This window comes from Crocodylus siamensis, chromosome 1 (genome assembly GCF_052110815.1).
Source record: "Crocodylus siamensis isolate JL-2025a chromosome 1, ASM5211081v1, whole genome shotgun sequence".
NCBI classification, from domain to species: Eukaryota; Metazoa; Chordata; order Crocodylia; family Crocodylidae; genus Crocodylus; species Crocodylus siamensis.
In genome coordinates, this window is record NC_143395.1 from 112,325,508 (window position 1) to 112,348,782 (window position 23,275).

The following is a 23,275-nucleotide window of genomic DNA, read 5'->3' on the forward strand; positions in this document are numbered from 1 at the left end:
GCCAACAGTGTGAAAGGGGGTGATATAGTAAGGGCCATTCACTTAGGCTGCAAACAGAGGTTGCATTTTTTCCAGAATAAGGCACTTCATCCTGGGATAGAGTACAGTTGTCCATGCCCATTGTTCTGGGATAAATCTCAAAAAAGTTTCCTGTTTAAGAAGTTATAACCCTTATACCAAGATATTGGGATAAAAGTACCTTTATCCTGGGGTTGCATCTTTGAATCAGTGGCAGAAAAGTGGCACTGCATTCAACCTTTTGCTAAACCCTGATTAGAAAGGTGATGTGTATACATGCCAATCCCAGGATATTTTTGTTCCAGGATAAACAAGGGCACCATGTGTCCAGGGACAAGTGTACAAGTTAAGTTATTATGTTCTGTACCATCAAAAGGGTAAAGAAGATACAACTTGTATTGTGTGGCACTACAGTTTCAATTAGTGGCACTAAAAAAACATTGATTTTTTAAAATTTTACTACACAAACTTATGTAACAACTTGTTTCAAGCCCCAGTGACAAAGGTCTGGATGCGGTCCAGCATTATGGTATTTTATATATACCTGGAGCAGGAACCACTTAATCCAAAGAGGGAAACTGTGACAACTGGAAGGTACCAGGAAATCTAAAGTGAGATGAAGTGTCATCAGGGGGTTAGAGAATAGTGGGGGGGAAGGCAAAGAAGGAGCAGCTCAGGACACCAGAACAAAAACAGAGCAGCATGAAGCAGCAGGAGCTAAGAAGTAGGAGAAGAACATCTCAGAGGGAGGTAAGCAGAGCAGTCTACAGTAATTGATGGAGAAAGATCAAGGGCAAAAATTAGATCAAAGGCACTGAAAGAGGCAGACATGCCCAAATATTAGTGCTTGAAAATGATTTTAGCCATTTTGTTGTTATCCCTCTACATGGGTGGATCCAATATTTCATATTGGGGGGATGCAGGCTGCACCCCAGCTTCCAGCCTCCCCCTGCCCACAGCAGGGCAGGCAAACTGCACCACAGAAGCAAGATTGGGTATATCTATACGTACACTTTAATGCGCAGTAGCCTATTTTACTGCGCATTAATGTGGCGCATAAAAAAGTGCTATTATGCTAATGCACAGTACAATAGGTTACTGAGCATTAAGCATCACCTAAAAAGTGTGCACTTGTACTACTGCACATTAGGGCATAATGTGCATTAATTTAGTACCACAAATTGGACATGCTAAATGTAATATGCATTAGGTCCTTACTATTCCCAACTGGAGATGGGAAGCTCCAGAGCTGCTCTGGCTCTGTTCCATGTGGAGCCAAGCTCAAGTACACACAGAAGTACCAACAGCAGCAGTGGGCAGGTTCATTTCCCAGTGCCTGCTCCTGGGCTGGCTGAGAATATCAGGGGGACTGGACAGGGAGGAAGGACCCACCTTCTGCCACCACTGTCCCGGGATGAACCCAGCTCTGCATAAAGCCTGACTGAAGCAAGCAGGAGTGACTTTGGAGCACCCCACCTCCAGTCCTACCCTCTACCCCCGCCTTTCTCCCCCAGTAGGTGGGGAGGGAGGGAGTGGGGAGAGGGAAGCAGAGGGGAGAAGTGCTGCTGGGGAAAGGGAGGGGGGAATCTTTATTTGCTTTGAGGACTTAAAAAAGTTTGCCAGCTGCTGCTCCTGCAGCAGAGTTAACTGAAATGGGGGTATATCCACACCATTGCATCCCCCTGGATCCACCACTGCCCCTCTATATTGTTCAGACTGGAATCCAGACTTGTGTTGTATTCCCAGTTTTGTCTCAGACTTCCTGAATGACCTCAGGCAAGTTACTTAATCTCCTACACCTCAGTTCCCCTTCTGTAAAATGTGGATCCTCATACTGATACTGTGAGGACAAGTTTTTTAATAATTATGAAGTGCTCAGATGCAATAGATGGATGCTATAGCTTTAAATAAATACATTCACATTACTTCCCCTGACACTAATAGCAGTAAGGAGGAACGAACACATCACTGGGATGGCTTAATGTACATTATGTATGTAGACATAAGTATATATGTGGTTACATATCTAGATATAAGTATATATCAGAAAGAAAGAGGATCAACCCATCAACAGTTGGTAGGGGTGAAGTGAACTAGTGTGTAATTCCAGCTAATTGAGATATCTTCTATCCTCTATATGTATGCACACAAGAGAGGAAAAGAGGGGTTTATATTAAAGAGGAAGTGTTAATTTTTTCAAAGAGCATTACACTCTCCTATCGATTAAAAACTGTTATCTCTGGCTCTTGTGTGTTGTGGCATTTTAGGGTACTGGCCATTGTTTAGATCATAGGATATTTCTTCCTTCCTTTAATTGTACAATAATAATTAATGAGCTGTCTCTGACTGCCTTGGACTACATCCTGTGCATCACTGTGTCTCAACTAATAGTAATAATTTCTTATTTGTAAAAGAGAAAGCGCTACCAGCACTCTGCTCACTCAAGGATTCTAATTTATTATACACCCTGTTCTGATATCCTGCTCCTCTCTTTATGGATTATACTGCCTTGGTAGAAGGTGTCATCCTTCAGATGACACATAAATATTTCCCCACCAACTGTACTGTATCTCAAAAGTTTTCTCAAAAGATTGGTTAAATAATTATATGGCCCCTTGTTTTATACATCTGCTCTCTGGTCTTCTCACACAAAGACAGCCGCATTATTACTACAGTCATGCTACAAGTGTTACTGACTGCTATTGTAGAGATTTTTAGATATGTCAATATCAGTTTCTCGGATGAGCACTTTGGCAAGGATTTTAAATGTAATGGAAAGTATGCACTTCCTTAATATTTTTTTATTCCTCCAAACCTTCAATCTCAGAGTGTTTTACATGCCTCTGAGAAGCAGGAAGGCAATGGAAATGAATTACATCATTCTCTCTAACATGCAGCAGCTGTTTACTAGCACATCGCTACATGATAGTGTGGAACAGAAAGTGAAGGATCATACCATATCTGATGGAAACTGCAGAAAGAAATTTCAAAAATCCACTTGTAATTGCCCAGATTGGACTTTGGTCAGGACACTGGAACTAAAAATATAGGAATGCCCTCCCCCCGAATCAGAACAATTGTCCATCTGGTCCGTTGTCTTGTCTCTGACAGTGATCAGTACCAGATGCTTGAGAAAAATGTATAAAATCCTGTTAGTGAAAGGACAGCAGGATGCCCAGAAGGGATGTTAACATCCCAGGATTTAGCACTCTTGTTCTTGGAAAAAAGGGTCATGGGATTGTATCCTTAATGAACATTAGTACTCAGGATTTCAGTTTTCTTTCTTATTTAAGCACTAGCACTTCCAGTCACTACCACCATTCTGGAGCTTTATCCAGTAATGGCTGGGATGGGACAGAGCTAGCTATTGAAGTGCATCAGCAGTTCTGCCTTATTTAGAGGTCTGCCATAGTTTGTAATTTAAGCACCGCACTCAGAGCTCATTAAATTTTACCTTGCACACTCTAATGTGAGGATGTTAAGGCACATATTAGATCCATAAGGCCTGTGGGATGTGTCTGGCCAATGGAGCCATTTCATCCAGCCTGAGGGGCTCTTGGAGGGGCTGGGAATTCAGAGGTGAGGCCAGCCACTGAATTCTAGGGAACAGAGACCTGTTGGAGCCACATGTCATTAGCAATACCTGTATTATTAACCTTAGCAGCTCACCATCACCACCTACTCCATTGCCAGAAGTGGATACACAAAGAGCCCCCAGTTCCAGATCCGGTGCAGGGGCCAATGGGTTTCCCACCCCTGATGTGATCACAGCACAAATCCAGTGTCTTCATACTGATGGACCTAGGTGTCCATTCATTAAGAGGATTCTATATATTTTTCTCATACTATCATTGTGAGCTGACTAGCTGCATTAATAGTCTGATTTTTCACAAATTAATTACCTTAGAAGGAACAGCTCTGATTAGGTATGAGGGTATCTATTGCATATGAAGAAATACCAGCTGTATGTAATAAGATGATGTAAACTGAAGAAAACAGATTCAGGTTCCAAGCGTCTGATAGATTTTAGGGACTCAGGAACGCAGACCAGGGCATTGGAGGCATTAGTCACTGGCCTGTCACAATTTCAAAGTTGTTTCCTGCATTTCTGCCTGCCTCCCACCTTGCTTATTGCTAATGAAACATTGCACATTTTAGAGCCTCACATTGCATCAGTGGACATATACTTACTATCACCACAAAACAGTCATGATATTACTTATTGATTTCCGCAGAATCTCTAAAGCATTTTGTTCTGGGAAGGACCCAGATTTCACAGCCCCCTCCTTCCCCACTCCACAGTCAATCTGTTGATACTGTTTGGACAAAAAATTTACTTCCTATATCAAAGCCACTAAGCTCCATCACTTTATTTATATATGCTACTTATTAAGAGAGTGCTGAATGCCTGTCATAATTAAGTCTTTTTAGGACAGAGATCGGGTGACTTGATGGGGTTGCCATAGGAAAATAATCTTTCATCTTTAACCTCTACTTTTAAATTGAATCTAGTTAGAAATGGGTCTTTTGCTGGCTTCTCGCTGGCTCATGTAGAATCATCACCGTGATTACCATCCAGCTCCTAGTGGACAGGTGATCACATTACAAGAACCACACTCAAAACTGCAGCCTTCCAGAAAATCTCAAGGGAGCCAGTAGGCTCTAGACTGAACTGCTCACTTCGATTTGGGGAGGTTTTTTCAGGTGAAAATTTGAGTCACATGGATGCAGAACTGTAGTTATTGTGCCTGCCCTATGGAAGGGAGATGTTAGTATTCAGGGATATCCATTTAGTACTTTTTAAAAAACACTAACATTCACTTGAAAATGCAGTTCGGGGAGGGGGAAAGAAAGCTAAGCAACTTGCTGATGGAAATAGAGTTAAAACCAGAAGCACTTAGTGCTTGGAAGATAAAACATATAATCAGGCTTTCAGCACTGAGCATTTAAATTTCTTAAAAAGACTATTACAGAGCTCATTCTTAATGTACTTGATTTGCATAAAACCTTTTCTTCCAAGTACCTGTTGCAGAATTAAACTAAAAAGGGGAAGTATGGTCCCCCATCAAATGTCATTTTGTTATGCAGACGTTACAGATGTGCCTGTTTGTAACACTATTTTCCAGTCTAACATTTCATTAGGGACATATACATACATACAATGAGAGGGATGGGGAGCATTTTTAAAATACGCTTTGAACAGGCATTACTGAATTTTCATTTTAAGATTATATCTTAGTCCAATTCACTTTCAGAAGGTATTACAGTGGTTAAGAGAAGTTATCTACCTGCAGTCGCAGGAGAGTTTATTGCAGTGTGTGCTAACACTGCCATTCCAAAGTCACTCTTTAAAAACATGTATTGTGAGGGGTTTTTTCTTCCGTGTTTAACTTTTCTAACTTATTTCTTTATCAAATTTGATTGTAAAATGCCTGAAAACTCAGCCTGCATTCTGTGAGTCAAGCTTATCTTTTTTCTCCATGTCATGCAGCGTTACAGTAATGAAGGTGATGCAAGTCCAATTGCCTTCACTTACACTAGTGCACTCCTATGCTCGGAGTGACACCTGTACAATCTCTAGGCCTTCAGATGGTTGGCACAGATGTAAGGTTGGGGAACAACTCTATGGATAATGCACAAGATGTGATGGGACCTACAGTTCACTCTCCCATAGAGAGGAGTACTGGCTCTTTGGAGTTTGCAGGAATACGAAGCAATACAAGCTTATTTTTATCACTAAGTTAAAATAATTCTGAATACATAGGTGGAACAGAGCTGAGTGAGACTGTGGCATTCATTTTTGCTTCACCCATTTTCAGGGTATACTACTCTTTCAGGTTCATTACTCTCCATGTAAATAAAATCTTAGTCTACAACTTGATCATTTTAACTTAATGTCTCAAAAACACGGTATTATATTGAATTTTTTTTTCCAGCTTGTTCAGTTGCTTATTATTTAAGTGACAACAAGGTGCTGGGAGCCGCAAAAAATAGCGATAAACATGGTATCTACCAGGTTACAGACTAGAAGCACAGCAAAAATGATAGAGGCACAAATAGGTGTTAATGACCAGAGCGGTTGGTATTTTCTTCTTAATACATGCATTTCACAGTGCTTCTTGCTTAGGAGGTAGTCTTGGTCGAACTGTGTTTTTAAGAACTGATTTGAATAAAGGCAACATTAGTTATCTTTCAGACACATTGGGAGATTCAGATATGTAGGGCCAAGTCTACATTACTGACTTTGGTCAGTGTAGCTGTACTAGTTAAAGGTCTGAGGTGGTGTGATTCTTTCAGTGTCATAGCTGTGCTGGCAGAAGCCCCTAGCATAGATTCTCCTGTGTATGCAAAACTGTACTTTTACTGGTATCAGTAGTATAGTGGGGGTGGGATGAGCTGTATTGGTAAAACACAGCTTTGCTCATACACATTTTATCTGTACTAAAAGTGTTTCCTCAGTACAATATACCAGTATTCCTGTACCTACAAAACCCTCTTGGCACAGATGGCTTCTTGGTTCATGGAGGGTGATGAAGAATCTATAATTTCCCCCAGTAAGTTGCTTCCATAATTATTTACCCTCACTATTAAAAACTTGCACCTTAGTATTTGAAGCTTCCTATTACCTGAACCTACTCACCCTTTGTTCCCTCTAAAAGAAAGCTTAGGGAGACATGTGGCAACTAGGGTGAGAAATTTTGTGCTTCTGTTCTCACTCTTGCATCTATTTTGTGAATAAGTAAAGGATTTTGGTCCCAGAAATGTCAAATCAGGCAGCTTTCACCAGCTAATTTTTAATGATTTTTAGCAAAGTATGTCAAGGACAGTGAGTGAGGCAGTTTCCCCTCTGAGCAGCCAATCACAAAATGACCATAGATGTATTTGGAGAGCTGAGGGTACAAATTTACTGACTTTTCACAGCTTCCTTAATCCTGATAGGTCTGACACCAAGACCTTTGAATCCTGCTTGCCATTATCAGATTAGATCCAAACGTGATCAAAGTTCCAGTCTGAATCAGATCCAGTATACAGACTGAATATTAACCCTATTGCTGCTTGGCATAAATAATAGAAACATGTCTGTTTACAAGATGTCATCATTTAAAATTAAGCCTATTACAATGTTTGGAATAGAGAGATTGACATTTTTTAGCATAAGTATTTTTGCATGTTAACCATTTAACAGGACATTTTGACTTAAAAAGCACACTTTGCAACTGAAAGTTGCAAATCAAACTTAAGTTTTCCATAATGTATAAGGATTAAGGATAGACCTAGACATAGATTTCTGTGAGGTTTGTGTTTAATTTTGATTACACTGTGCTTTGGGTACCATTTTGTACATAGCCTATTTGTTAGGGGCTGGAAGGGACCTTACAGATAATCAGGTCCAGCCCCCCTGCACTTCACTGGTATCAATTAGTTTCTTTTTTGTTTTGTTAGCCTTTCAAAAAACTGCAGAGGAAATCATTTAAAAAAAAAAACCTATGAACAAATGCACAACTATAAAAATTGGTCAGGGAACTGTAGTGATGTACAGTAACTGAAATGTTAATTATCATTTGTTTTTGTTGATTGACAAGTTAATGGATTGCCATGTTCAAACATTGCCATATTGACAACTTGCATGTAGTCTCAGCTAGGAACAGAACTTACACATGGACTGGTGTAAGTGAATGGAATCCAGTTCAAATCTGTAACACAACAGAAGTTCAGTGCACATAAACTGTTTTCAAAATCACTGAAACCAGTTTAAGATAAGCCTGGATGGATGTAGTATCAGACTTAACTGATTTAGGTTCAATCAATTTATTGAACTTCTTTCCCAGATCATCTCCAGATTCAAGTTAACTCACATTACCCCAGCATCCCATGATGCTTTGCACCTCCCTGCAAACTCTCCCTTTCAGTGTGGGTGAGCTAGCCGTGGTCCAAGCTGTCTGGTCCAGCCAAGCAGGAAGGCATGCTCTAGCAACTCCAGCTTCTGGCCTGGGTCACTGCAGGCATGTGGCTGCATTTCTAGAATCAAAAGTGAATGTCTGTTCACTTGCTTATTGGTTCAATCTATGCAGTTTAGATTAACCTGTGAAGATTAAATGGATTGAGTCTCAAGCTTTTTGACTATGTTTACTTAGCCTTGCAGATGTCAGTTGTAAAAAACAGTTTATAAACTCTATTTCAATCAGGTGTATCATGTATGATTAAGACTGGGTGAACAGATCACATAGAACATGTAACCTGAACAATATCAAGGTGTTTTTTGAACCAAATGTGTCTGCTGATTTGTGTTTCCTAAGCACACTAGTCAGCCTGGGGACTTGGTGTTCAGATAGCTTTAACCACACTGGTTTAGCAGAGACGCATAGCAAGGGATCAGCACCTAGTTCTAATGATGTTTCATAGCAGATCCAAAACCTCCAAGTGAATCTCCAGGGGTTGGTTTGCTGCCAACCTCTGTTAATGGACTCTGAAGATATTGCTCAGTTAATAGACCTTTCAACTACTAGTGGGCGCCACTATAACAAACCACATGTAAAACATACATGCATTCCCTTGATGGTGATTTATGCTGTTTAAAGGGATGGGGGCGGAACAAGCTGTTAAAAAGATGAAGAAATTGAAAGCTCTCCTAACTGCTGTATTATCCACCTGACATTCTCTAAATGCCAGTCATTAATTACTAATGTATTGAAAATAAGTACAGTTATCCAATTCAGATTATGTTACATCTGTGAGAAGAATTTTTTCATGAGTTTAGCATTCGCCATCCAAATCAGTCCCTTTTCCCACTGTTCTTAAAGAGCAGGGCTCCAAAACACTGTTCTATTTTATCTCATTTAAATCTGTTTCCCCAAAAGGTATTTCTAAGATGTGTCCTTCCTACTTTAAACCTAGGGTTAAGATTGAGTTTACTTTGTGACTATTAAATTTCAAATTCAGCATTCAATCTGCCTCTTCCATGGAGATCAACCAACAAAAGCTGCATGTAAATATCCAATGGCAGAATGTATACATAGACAATAGCATACTTACCCAATTGCTGAGCCACTAGCAAGAAAAGATAGAAACTGGTTTGTAATGTAGACTGCCCCTGAAATCTTTTCACTTCGCGACCTTTCACTGAACTCATTGGGAAATTCATGTGCAGGTTCTTGGCAAGGGACAAATCCTCAGCTGATATAAACTCCATTGAAGTCAAGGGTGTCACACAAGTTGATAACTTGCCCCCAAATCTGCCCTGCAATATATGTTAAAGCATTTTTCTACAGCTCAAGGCATGAATTTAAAACCTGATCTTTTCAGGACCCGTGCCATAGGCTACCCCCAAATTATCCCAACTGTAAATGAGTTAAGACTATGGAGTCAAAATGGCCTGACATGATGCTAGCCTCACACTTCCCTTGTGTACTGTTGGCTACTAAAACTGCTATGTCTTGACCACACTGGCCAATGGGCTGGTGGACTTGTGTGGACACTTAGACAGGAGGTTTGGTGGAAAGGCAAAGGAATGCACTTTTTCACACTGATGTTAAAAAGTGTGAATGAGGAAACCTTTTTTAAAAGGTGCAACCCAAGGAGACATGAAATAATAAGGATTTTTTTCCCCTCTAAATAAGGGCAGGTAACCCATAGATGTTCTTAGAACAGTGGTCTTAGTGCCCTTCACTTGAGGATCTAAAAGCATCTTTTCTTCCAAAGATTAACAAATGGAGACTCACGATACATCGGAAAGGAGGACATTGTTTCCATTTCTCATGTGGTGTGACTGAAAAACAGAGATACTTGGGTTGACATTTCCTCAAAGTGAGATATGCTTAAGGCTAATTTTCAAAAATGCTAATCCCATGCAGCTCTGCTGCTGCTCACAACCTCTGAAATTCAGGTGCTAGAAGGCTGACAATGCAATGGTCACACATAACAACTGTGCAATACTGAAAGCAAAACCCAGGTCCTGTAATTCTGTGTTCTGACCCTTAATTTCAAAATAATCCGTCCATACAGTTCGAAGGCAAAATAAAATGTATGTTCTCTCTGCTTCTTCCAACTCTGCCCTCAGCAATTAACTATCAAAGGGACAGATTTAAGAAGGGGTTATTGATCTGCTTGCTAAGCTCACAGTTTTGCTTCTTCTCATACCCACAAAGACATTATCTCTAAATTAAATTTTATTGCCAGAAATCTTTGTTGTTAGGTTTTCTGTTGTAGAACAAGTGCTGAAATGCAGTGAGAATCATTTGTATCACCTGCCTTTTTTCTGTTGTTTTGTTTTTTTAGCATACAACAGTTTTGCCCTTTGTATTAATCGAGATGAGAACAGCACATCATCAGTATCCCAGCAGGAGCAGTGGACTGGCTGCAGTATGCACCTTCTCCATTGGCTATATTTTATGGTAAGGACTGTACATGCTGTGTTTTCATATTGTATTGGGGCTTTGTACTGCTAAATTTGGGCACATATTTCATTATGGATATAATCACTAACAGATTCACACTGCATGCCTCGTTTGGTCCAAGACCTGGGCTTTGTCTGGTTTCCCCAGATGCTTATATTTTTAGAAAGTATATGCCAAACCTCACACAACAGGAATTTGTTGAACAATCCCATGTAAGCAGTGGTCTTTCCAAGGCTACATTTTTCAATCTTTTTTCAAAATAAATGTTTTTCTTGGACCCTGATTTTATTGCTTAGGGTTTTTTGTTCTATCAAACAAAATTGAGAGTAGTCAAATGATTTCCTGCAACAACATTTTAAGCTCCACCAGAAAAGATAAAACATAGGTTTCAGTTCCTGGCTTCTTGCTATTAAATTGATTACAGAATTATTATAAACAACTTGCAATTTATTTTGATACATGCATATATTTGGGGGGAAACTAAATTTTACAAATGACCTTTTATTAGCAACACTGACCTCTACTTTCATGACCACATTCCCATTCAAATGTCTGCCTTATCTGACAGAACATTTTATTCATTGACTTTGTTTTCACAATGCCTTTTTTAGTCCTTCTGGCATTTCAGTTTTTTCATTAAAACCTTTGTTTTAATAACAAGCTTCTTCCATACTATATTTTGTATATATGTCTGTGTGTGTATGTTTGTGTGTTGCACACACACATAGTCCCTATATTCTACCACAGAGAAAGGTTGCTATGCTGTAAAGCCTCTAAAGGAAGGGTCTGAATATACATATGTCCCTTCTGGTGGTCCATTGTGACCCCATCTTTTACAGTTCTTCAGAAGCACATCTGTCTTTTCCTATGGTAAAATGAAAAACTGGATACAGCTCTTTCCAAAACTACAAAATGCTGCTTTATCCACCAACCAAGGGGATTACTATTGAAAAAAACAACAGGCCAGGAAGTGTGGCTTCTGCACCATTGTCTGCCCTTACTGGCTGGGAAAGAAAGAATGCTCTACATATTCACACATATTCACACATACATGCACACATATTCACACATACTGAATAGTCATACCACAGCCAAAATGAAAGCTGAAAAGGCATTCACTGCTCTAGGAGCTCTGAGTCACCTTCCATGGGTAGCTATAACAATAGCTATTTTTTGCTTAATTTGCTTAATTTTTTGACCAAGAATAATCTTTGTAATTGTGCTTGATAAAATAAGGTTAATTGCATCTCAGGCCTAAGAGCATAATATGATTGCACCATAAGAAAGGAAGGAATTTTTTCACCTCCATGCAAAAAAGTGCAACTGGCTAGGTTATAATGGATATGTTTTATCTTTGAAATGGTACAGAAGGGCAGGATACAAGACTTATTGGACCAATGTTCTGATCTAGCATGGCAATTTGTCTTTATTAAAAGTCATGCAATGGAAAAAATTTCTTCAGGAATGGAAAAGTTGAAACAGTCCAGTTTTGTAAGAAGAAATAAAATCAATTGGTATCTTAACATCTTTTTAAGGCAATGTTACGAAATAAGCATGAAGAGAATTGTTCCAAATGTTTGTTTTTCCCCTCCAGTGACTTGCAAACGTAAATTGATGCTGACTCAAGCTGCTAGGGGTGGTCTTGAAGTTACTACACCGTCACATCACACACTTTATATCAGTTGTTGTCATTACATTTGGAAGTATAAATACTATAATAGCACAGGGCACATGCATCCGAAACACTGCTCAGCGTATTTCAAACAACAAGTAAGAACAGTACAGAGGGTTTAATGTTGCCAAAGGATGGGCATCTGTCTCCTGCTTCTCAGAGTAAAAGGAGTAAGAGGGTGGTAGTGGATGGGTCCTTCTCAACCTGGAAGGACGTGGGCAGTGGGGTCCGCAGGGCTTGGTCCTCGGGCCCGCACTGTTCAACATCTTCATCAGTGACTTGGACGAGGGGATAAAAAGCACCCTGTTCAAATTTGCTGATGACACTAAGATGTGGGGGGACGTGGGCACACTGGAAGGATGCAACAGGCTACAATCAGACCTAGACAGGTTACAGGGGTGGGCGGACGAGAATAGGATGGGTTTCAACACAGACAAGTGCAAGGTGATGCACCTCGGGAGGAACAACCGGCACCATACCTACAGATTAGGGAACTCCCCTCTTGTCAGCACGGAGGCGGAAAAGGACCTTGGGGTCATCACTGACTCCAAGATGAACATGGGCCGGCAGTGTGGAGAGGCAGTTAGGAAGGCCAACCGCACCTTGGCATGCATCCACAGATGCATCTCAAACAGATCCAAGGAGGTGATCCTCCCCCTCTGTGCGGCACTGGTCGGGCCGCAGCTGGAGTACTGCGTCCAGTTCTGGGCGCCGCGCTTCAAGAGGGATGTCAACAGCATGGAGAGGGTCCAGAGGAGGGCCACTCGCATGATCAGGGGACAGCAGGGCAGGCCCTATGAGGACAGGCTGCGGGACCTGAACCTGTTCAGACTCCAAAAGAGAAGGCTGAGGGGGGATCTTGTGGCCTGTTATAAACTAGTCAGGGGGGATCAGCAGGCATTGGGGAAGTCACTGTTTCCCTGAGCACTGCCAGGAGTGACCAGGAATAACGGTCACAAGCTGGCAGAGGGTAGGTTTAGGTTAGATATCAGGAGGCACTACTTCACGGTCAGGGCGCCTAGGGTCTGGAACCAACTTCCAAGAGAAGTGGTGCAGGCTCCTACCCTGGGGGTGTTTAAGAGGAGGTTAGATGAATATCTTGCTGGGGTCGTTTGACCCCAGCACTCTTTCCTGCCTTGGCAGGGGGTTGGACTAGATGATCTACTCAGGTCCCTTCCGACCCTAGAAACTATGAAACTATGAGATGATCAGGACATAAAACATAGGGAAAAACTGATCCTGCATAAGGAGAGAAATTGCCATTACATTGCTCCTTCCTAGCAGCTATCCTCAGTATTATTGATCATGAGGTGTTCATGGCTTACCTGCCAGGAGTGGCTAGGGTGGCTCTCGCATGGTCTCATTTCTTCTTTGATGAGCATTCCCACAGGGTGAGTTGAGGCAATTGCTCATCCTCTCTAAGGACACTCCTGTGGGATTCTGCAGAGCTGCATTTTATTTCTCCTCCTGTTTATCATCTATAATGGTCCGCTGGGAGGCTTTGTAAGGAAGCATGTCCCGAGGTATGCCACCAGCCAGCTGATAATAAGTAGTTGTATGCCTCTCAAGTGTCCAAGGCAGCAAATGCTATTGAAGGCTTTACTGGAATGAAGATCAGGACTTGGTGGTTTTAACTCAATCCAAATTGAAGAGAGGATGGAAGGCTGGAGGAAGCAGCCAGAAATTATGGCAAGGGTTATATTTACCCCTTTTATTGAAGGTATGCCTGTTCATTTTAACTAGACCTCCTGCACAGAGCCTTGCTTACATTCCCAGATGGTGTTAAGTGACTGCATAGAAGCGCTAAGAAGGAGTGCTTTCATTCATTTCAGCTGGCTGTAGTCATTTAATCCAGATATGGCTCTTGCTACCATGATCCATCCCTTTGTCACTTGGAGGTTAGTGCAATGCATTCTATCTGAACCTCCCCCTGGAAAACTGAATAAATGGAGAAAGGAACACCATGCTCCTTAAGAAGTGTCTCTTGCTTACCAGGGCATAACACCATTACCCTCTGACCTGGTTTGACTGTCTGTGAATTTCCTAGTAGCCTCGTCATGTTATTTTTAACTTACAAAGCTTGTTATCAGCCTGAGAGACTCTCTTCCTCTGCCACCCAGCCACTTTTGCAATCAAGAGGCACACTGAAGGTGGAGCTGCTACAGTATAAATCAGAGAGAGTGGCTGGCAGAATGGGCTCTGTGCTCTGCACTCAAATTCTGTAGTCCCCATTTTTGCCTGAAATAGCCTGTGGCCCACTACAAGGCTTTCTTTGAAGGAGAAAGACTATTGGTTAGTTTTCATGTGGGTCATTTAAGCCAGATGCTGGCATAGGTGCTAATAGATACTTTATTGATTGAAGAAATATACAATTACATGCGTATCAAGCAAAGCCAAAGACAGGAGCATGTGACCAAGTTACTTAGTGCTCACTTAGAATTATGCACAGGTTCATGTCTCCTCGAAAACTGTCAGGCTCTCTGTCTTTGTTTTCCACCAAACCAAGCACTTAAATGGCTAAGGCTCACTTTTCCCCTGTCTGCAGAAGCTAACCCTAGCGCTTTAATTAAACTTTCTGATACCCAGGCATTGCATTTGTTCACATTTGCCCTGGGCACAACAGCCCTTGCATTGTCAGCTGTACACCTTATATGGAATTTTCAGGCTAAAGGCCAGGGGATGATGTGGTAAAGGCCAATTTGCTTGATTTAGAATGGGCTTGAAAAGGTCATCATTTTTAATGGATTATTTAATCTGTTTAGTATTGAGAAAATTCACAACTATGCCAGTGCTACCAAAAACACTGCCAGTGGGTCTAGGTGGTTGATTGTCAATGTAAAGAAAACAGCCAGAAATGTTTTGCAACAATTATCATGTGGGAACTAACATTTGAGCCAGATGTGTCCCTAAAAATACAAATAGGTGTAGTTAAAAGAGCTTTTTGTTCCTTTTGCCCTGAGCTGTGTGTGGTATTAAATGTCCATTCCCAAGAATCCAACTCCACTTCTTTGGTCTGGGAACAAAATACCTGATCATTCTCGGTCCCACGTGGATAAGAAGGGAGTTACACCTACATATGCTGGGGCTGAATTTGATCCATTCTTTTGTTACTTCATAAAATAATTCAGGCAGTGCAGTTACATCAGAAATCCCATTTAGAATGCAATTTCCTTTTAGGTGACTTTAGGGAGGTCTGTTCATTTGACGAAGGGAAGATGGAGAGTTAAAATAGTATAGAACATTGCGTGATCGCTACATGCTTTTAAGAAAAAATAAAAACTCCTGGGCAATTTGGGAGGGTGGTAGTAAATCTATCTATGCTCAGTCTTCCTAAACAGATGAAAAGGAAAATCTGAATTGCCTTTCTGTTAGCTTAGATATCCTACATGTTTTCATGAACCACATTGCACACGGGCACGCGCGCACACACATGCATATATGGAGCCTCCTGTTAATGTATTGGGCATACTCATATACTGAAAGTATGTTTATTTTTTCAATCTTTTGCACAAATAACTTGTACTCTTCTTCTTCTTCTTCTTCTTTGCATTACTATAGACATAGGACCCCTCCCTAGTCACAAACCAGGACTCCATTTTGCTACCCCTTGTACAAATACAAAACACCCAAATGGTTTCTGTTCTGAAGAGTTTACAAGACAAGAGAAGTAATAGCTTTAGATCACTGGGTCCAAACCTGGCAGCAGCAGTGGTGTGGGATTTAACAAAGCTGTTGCTCACTTCACCAGTGGCATGCATTGCCAATGGGGCTCTATAGCTGGAAATGCAGCAATAGGGCCCATCCCAAAACTCGTGGCTGCTCTAGAGTTACACTGGTGAAACACCTCTGTGAGCCCAGTTTCTGACACCCCTGCTTTAGGTAGACAAGGAAGTACAAGAAAACAATGAAAGAATACTGATAAGCATTTGGACAAGGGCTTCAGGACACCAGTGGTCTAAGCGTTGTCAAGCTTTCTTAGTAGGGATCATAACAAAGGATCATTTTAAATAGAGTTTTGAAGGAGAAAACTGAAGTAGTTTTGTGAGTTCTTCCTACAGGTGAGAGGCAGCATAGAAAAAAGCACAAAGGTGCTTGTTAGGCAATCTAACAATGAAAGTCACAATGAAACATTGTGATTGAGCAGAGGCAGGAACTGACCTTGCCTTATTGAACGAAAATAATAAATAGAGTGAGTTTAGGCCATAAACAGCCTTGAAAGTGAAGATAAGCAGTTTATTTTGGGGGGAAGAAGGAGGGGGAGTCAGTGGAAAGATTAAAAGAAATAGATGATCTAGTCAAAGTGATGGGCTGGGAAAATACTCTTTAGACTCAGACTGATATCAATTTCTTCTGGAAGACTTGCTGCTCTCCCAGGAGAAACTATAAGTGTATAGGTGTTCAGGCTTTTTCTCCTGGAGTAAAAACAGCAGCTCCAGGAGAATAATAACGTGGGAACAACCAGGGTTAAATCACTCCCAGGATAGTTTCTCCTGGGAAAGCTAAAGTCTTTGTGGCTTCTTTCAGAAGAGTGATAAAACACTGGGGCTGTGCCCTGATTTAGAAGAGCTACCAACCAGTGCAGCAATCCCTACTGCTGCACTCTCTGGCACACAGCAGCACTTCTCTGCCCAGGTCATCAAATGGGGCTAGTTATGCCTCTAGAACTGAAGAAGATGGAACACATTAATAAGTAGATCAAAGAATAGCATAAAAAAGGTGAATGGGAGTTCTGACGTGTCATTTATCATGGGACTCATCTAACTTCTTTCCCAATCTGTATCACTGTCATTTATCACTCAGCCCGCTCCTCCCCATCAACCTTCCTCTCTGATTTCTGTTCCCAGTTCTGCCTAGCAAACTCTCACTTTCTCTCGCTTTCTCTCCCCCAGTCCTTACAATTTTCAATACTCAGTGGCTGCGTCTACACAAGACACTGACTGCACAGTCATTACTGCGCTGTCATTTAGTACTGTATAAACAAGTACAGTTATTTAGTACTTGTTTATATAAGTACTAAATGACTGCACAGTAACCAAAGTTACTGCATGGTAGTGTCGCCAAATGGCTTTTAGGTAACACTGACTGCACAGTAACTCATTACAGTACAATCACAACCTACGTGGGGGTTACATTCCCAGGTTACCGCGTATAGTTGAAATCGCATATAGCTGAAATTGCTGGGCTCAGCGGCGAGCAGCTGCCACTGCCGCCACTGCCACTGGGCCCAGACAAGGCGGCCAGCTCAGCATGAGCCCCTCAGCCCCCCCAGCCATGCCGGCGCGTGCAGGCAATACCATGCGGCGCCACGCAGCGCCACACTATATGCTGTTTCCCAGCCGGCACCCGGCAGCCAGCCCCAGCAGCCAAGCACATAAAGCCGAATTCGCGTAAGTTAAATACGCGTAAATTGCGACTTGCCTGTACTACTGCACAGTAGCATCACATCACGCTTTCTGTCATGTAATGCTGCTGCGCAGCAATAATGAGCTACTATGCCATCAGTGTCTTGTGTAAATGGGGTCAGTGATTCCATCTTCCATGCCCAGCTCCTTGGCTGTAGCAGCTCTGCTTCAGTTCTCCCAGTCACCAAAAGAGCCATTCATCAAACACTGCTCTCATCTTCTCATCCTTCTGTTACTGAGTTCCCCTTCTCCAATCACCATTTTGTGTTTTTCACCTGTTTTCCATGCATCTGTCTGCCCAAACTAAGATCTATCCCTCTCTGATATCTCTTTAGGGGTATCTAAGCACTCGCTTAAGCTCAGAATGTCTAAAATGGACCTTTCTTCCCTGCCCACTTTTCTCTTCATCAGCCTCCACAGTACCTCCTTCTTTAATCACTGCAGCCAACACCACCATGATGTTTTTGTTAAATTTATTATTCATATTCCTAAATTTCTAAATAATATCAATTTGCTGGTTTAGAGGATGTGTGCTAACTGAAATATTAAAGTACCCAGTAAAGGGGCCAAGCAATTCCCATTGAATTTGGCACATCACAGAATCAGCAAGAACAACTAGCAAGAAAAACATATCCCTGATGAAAACATTCCTGTTGTCATTATATTTACCTTGCGTCATAGAAATCTGAAATAGAATTGACCCTTGGATGTGCAGGGTTGCTCCTTATGCTACAACTTCAAATGATTCATTCACTAGAGTGACTCAGTTGATGAACCCCATCATCTCCTCTGGGAGGCATTCCACAGTTTAATGGTTCCCATTGGGTAATATTCTCTTGTTCTGCGGAATAGCTTGTGGAAAGAAAAAACAAAAGTTGAGAAAGATCAAGAAATGACACTGCACAAAACATGCCACATTCTGCCATTGAGGAGAGCATTGCCAACAACAAGAATTGGCAGGAAAAAAGGCCTCGGAGCTGGTGGGATCCCTGGAATCAGCTGGAGATCTATAGTTTTCAAGGCAACCATGCAAAATAGTTTACCCTGGCCTGATACAATACTATGCATTACCTCCCTCTCTGAATGGTAATAGTGATGTGGAAAGGGATTTACTTCTAGTAAGAGCAGCATTCAGTACCAGGCACAAAAAACTGCTCTGGTGGATCACATCACTAGTCCAACTAGTTCAGTATCTAGTCTCTGACAGTGACCAATGACATGTTTCAGGGGAAGATGCAAGAAACCCTCTGGTTTAGTTTATGGATGACTAGCCATATAGGAAATTCTTCCTCAATCTCTATCAGTATATGAGTATCTTCTGTTCTGGTCTTATAGCCCTCATAAGCTTTATTTTCCCTAATGTAGCATTGGGTATTTTGGTTACCAATGTAAGGTCTAATCATGTCAACTTCTAAGCAGACTTGGTTCTGCCCCCAGAACAAGGGAATGAATGAGGTGACCACTTGTGTCTCCTTCAGCCCTACATTTGTACAGTTTCTATGCAAATATTGGTTTCAGTGATACCTTGTAGCAAAGAGGTTAATTAGGTATTGTAGAGAGAACTTTTTTATCAGTTTTAAATGTCTTATCTTCTCATGTCGTTGAATGTTTCCTTGTTCTTAAAGTGAGAAAGAACATACCAGAACTCCCATTCACCTTTTCTATACTATTCTTTGATATACTTATTAATGTGTTCCAGCTTCTTCATTTCTACTCTAAAATTAAACAACCTTTTCTACTCTGTCCTCCTACAGAAATTTTCCACATCTCCAAGAATTTCTGATACCAATTTCTGGACCCTTTCAATTTCTGCTATATCCTTTATGAGTGCCCAGAACTAAATGTAGTACTCTAGGTGTAGACACAGCTAAGGAGCCCTGCATGACAGGGAAACAGCTATTTACTCCTAATCCCAGTGACCACATACATATATTACAGGATTTTATCCTGTAGAAAGAGTGGGCAAGACTAAGAAGCACCTGTTCTCTGCACCATGCTCCCATAATAAAATCTTGCATATTTCATGGTTGATAGTGTTGTAGATTGATCTCTCAGGATCCCATTTCATCCACATTGTTTTAAAGGAAATATCATCTATATTACTGTCACTCAGAATGTCAAATAGACAGACTATGTATAGAATGTAAGATCACCCACAAGCTTTGGATTAATTGATTTACTTCCCTGAGCTCTAAAACTAATAGAGAGAAAGAGATACAGATCTTCCACTTTCTCCAGCAAACTTGTTTGCTATTCCATGTGCCAGAAAAATGACAGTCAGGAAGTCTCATACTTTGGCAGGAGATAGCTAAAGGGTCCATTACAGTAAGGAATTAAAAGGTAGCTACAAACTTAGTTTTTTGAAGGCCTCCTTGCCTCCAGTAGAGCTGGTCAAAAAAAACAGAGGTCTTTTTGTCTTGTTCATGTTGTTCAATCTGCCATACAGGTAGTTGAACTTAAAAAAAAACCTTTTTAGTAAAAAGTATCAAACATTTTGGGGAAAAAAATCTTGAGAAATGTGTCTTTTTTTCAAGTGTCTATGTCCAATTATAATGACAGGATTATACCCAGAATCTATTCTTCTTTAGCCGTCCCTTGCAGTTGAGGATGATGGTCTTCCATGATTATCTTATCTATCAGTCTGAAGATGGCTGATGAGGCCAATCTGGGATGGATAGACTCTGCTGCAACTTGAGCACATGTTTCTGTGTGGCATGGATAGCTCTGAATTCTTGATTCAGTCCATAATACGTTGTTTCTGCTGCTTCTGCATTTCTTTCTCCTTTTGTCATCATAAGGTTTCAATGTACCGAGATCCTTGCAGCAAACTCTTCCTCCATTTGGAGCAGTCCTGGGTGAGCAGTCTCTCATAAGCTGATGTCAGTGTTGCATTTTTTTCAAGTTGGCCTTGAGGACATCCCTGAAGTGCTTTCTCTGCCATGCTCTTGAGCATATGCCTTGGCTCAGCTAGGAGAATAAGACTTGCTTCAGGAGTCTAGAGTCTGACATCCAGATGACACGGCCGGGCTAGCGATGTTGATGTTGGCTGATCATCACCTCAATACTCATGTACATCCTTAATGCTCTCCTGTACATTGTCCACATCTCAGATCTGTATAGTAAGGTAGGGATCACAACTGCTTGATAAACCATGAGCTTGGTTTTGCATCTGATATTGTGATCTTTGGACACCCATTTCATCAGGTGTTTGAAGGCTGCACTTGCACATTTGAAGCTATGTTGGATGTCATCACTGATGTCAGCCTTCTGCGAGAGATGGTTCATAAAGCATGGGAAAAACTCAACGTTCGCCAGAGTCTCACCATGAATCTGAATTACAGAAGGATTGCCTTGCTGTTCACCACAGAAAAGGTCATTGAGAGACCCCTTCTGAATTGTTATCTCCTTCCACTTGATGAAGAGCTCCTCCTAGAATCTTAACATGGGTTTAGAGCACAAAGAGGCACAACTGACATGATCTTCACTGATCACCAGCTGGAGGAGAAATCCCAGGAACAACATAAACCTTTCTACATGCCCTTCTTTGACCTCACAAAAGCCTTCAACTCTGTCAACCAAGAAGCACTGTGGAGGATACTTTTGAAGTATGGATGCCCACTGAAGTTCACCACCATTCTTTGGAGTGCTTGTCAGTAATGGATCTGTCACAGATCCCTTTGAGGTTAAGACAGAAGTTAAGTAAGGCTGTGTCATCACTCCAACAATTGTCTTGATATTCGTTACCATGATGCTACATCTGAGCACCAACAGGTTTCCAGCCAGCATGGAGCTAAATTACCGAATGGATAATAAACTGTTTAATCTCAGCCAAGTCCAAGCCAAAACCAAGACCACCCCAACCTCAATCATCAAGCTCCATATAATGATGCTGCTGTAGTGTTTGCTCACTCAGAAGCAGACCTTCAGGCAATCGTCAACATCTGTACTGAGTTATACAAGAAAACAGGACTGACACTTAACATTCAGAAGACTAAAGTCCTCCATCAATAAGCTATTAATGTCCCCAGCTCTACAGCAAAGGATATTCACCATAGTATGTCCACCATACAGAAGACAGAAAACAACTTTTTGCTTTTGCTGCAGAGATTAGGACACAGACCGATAGTGTGAAGTTTCAGCAAAGTAGGTTTAACTTGGATATTAGGAAAAGGTTCTTCATTGTTAGAACAGTGAGGCAGTGGTGTAGACTGCCTAGGGAAGTTGTGCAATCTCTGTTACTTGAAGTATTCAAGAGGAGGTTGGTCAGAGATGATCTAGGCATAGCTATGCCTGTATTTCCCTATGGGTATTTCCCATGCTTCTGGGCTTTACTCGTTGCAGCATGGGCCAAGAAGGATTTTTCCCCTCCTGCTGCTACATTTGTCAGGCAGCTTTTAAAGCCTCCCTCAGAAGCATTGGATGTTGGCTGCAGCCAAATATGGGGATTTTGTCTGTGATGTGCCAATGATTTTGCTGAGACCTAAAAAAGCCAGAGGTTCCTGACTAGAAAGTCTTGCCCCTCTACTCATGGTCACACCAATTGCCATGTTTGGGGTCAGGAAAATGTTATGCCATGATCAGATTCTTAAGGACTGTTTTGCCTTCTTCTGTAGAAGGACAGGGGGGCATGGCCCTCTTCCAGGGATCTCTTGAGCATATTTTTAACAACCTTTGCAGCATCAGGACATAGGCCACCAGAGTTCACCAGCTTTATCTGTGGCAGATTAGAATGTTATATCTTGTTTTGTTAGGGTTGACTAGGTAATTTTGCTAAGAGGTTAAATCAGTGCTTCCCAAACTTTTCCACAGCATGACCCATTTATAAGCCCATTTCCTCAGCATAGCCCCTCACTCGCAAACTGCATCCCCCAACTCCTCCCAGGTACCTCTCACTCACATTCCCTTGTCCTGCTGGTGCCCCTCACTCCTGACTCACAGCTCCCTGGTCCTGGCAGTGACCACCACTTCCCAACCTGAAGCCCTGCACTCCCCCAGGTGCCCCAAGGCAAGGACTCACAGCCCTCTATCCCCCCCAGCAGTGCCCAAGCCCCAGTTGGTGCTGCCAAAAGGCAGCAGCTGCTGTGGCCAAAGAGGAACATGGAGCCTGATTCCCCCCCATCCCTTCCCCTGCAGGCAGCATGGCTGGAATAAAGCCTGTGCAAAGGGAAGCGGGGGGCGGGACATGGGCTGCCTGCTGTGGGCTTTGGGCTCCCTTCCCTGCTGCCCTCCCCTGCGGGCTTTGCAGCTCAGAGGGTAGGACTCAGTGTGGGAGGGAGTGCCACACTACCATGGCCACCAAGCTGAGGTGCTCCCTGCCTGCTCTGCAGCAGGGGGCACAACTCCATGCTACCACCACTGCCATGCCTCACTGGGTGCAGGAGCTACTCTCCACCGCTGCTTGGCTGCCATGTGCATGTGCACATACACATAGTGCCCCCTGCCTCTGATCACCCTCCCCTGCTTCCCCCAGCCCTATAGCTGCACAGGTTTAGTTTACTTGAGTATATTTTTATTTAAACTAGTAATTTTTTTGTAGAACCTGTACAATAAGCAGGGTCTTAAATTGGCTGTAGCTTGCACTCCAAAATGTATCTTAATGCAAGCTCCCCTGTGCTTATCTAATAATGAGGTTGGACAAGAATAATGACTACTAGAATTGCAATGTCAAAGGCATTCATTAACGTTAATAATCAGTAGTCTTGTATGTAAGCTTTATGCCTATACTTGATCAGCCCGTTATGCTGCAGGATTGAGTTAGCTTGTATTCAAGTAGGAATGAACTCACTAAC

At 41.9% G+C, this 23,275-nt stretch overlaps 1 protein-coding gene and 1 long non-coding RNA gene across 2 annotated transcripts in view; one reads left to right on the forward strand and one right to left on the reverse strand.

Annotated features, from left to right (window-relative positions):
- AIG1 (androgen induced 1) overlaps positions 1-23,275 on the forward strand; it is a 211,158-nt gene that overhangs the window by 177,645 nt on the left and 10,238 nt on the right. The window contains exon 4 of the mRNA XM_090040699.1: positions 10,294-10,409. Within this exon, the coding sequence (XP_089896825.1) occupies positions 10,294-10,409 (116 nt within the window). The remainder of the gene's footprint in view (positions 1-10,293; positions 10,410-23,275) is intronic.
- LOC149873209 (uncharacterized) overlaps positions 1-23,275 on the reverse strand; it is a 37,536-nt gene that overhangs the window by 5,433 nt on the left and 8,828 nt on the right. The window contains exon 2 of the long non-coding RNA XR_016441506.1: positions 18,156-18,338. This is a non-coding gene — a long non-coding RNA (uncharacterized LOC149873209). The remainder of the gene's footprint in view (positions 1-18,155; positions 18,339-23,275) is intronic.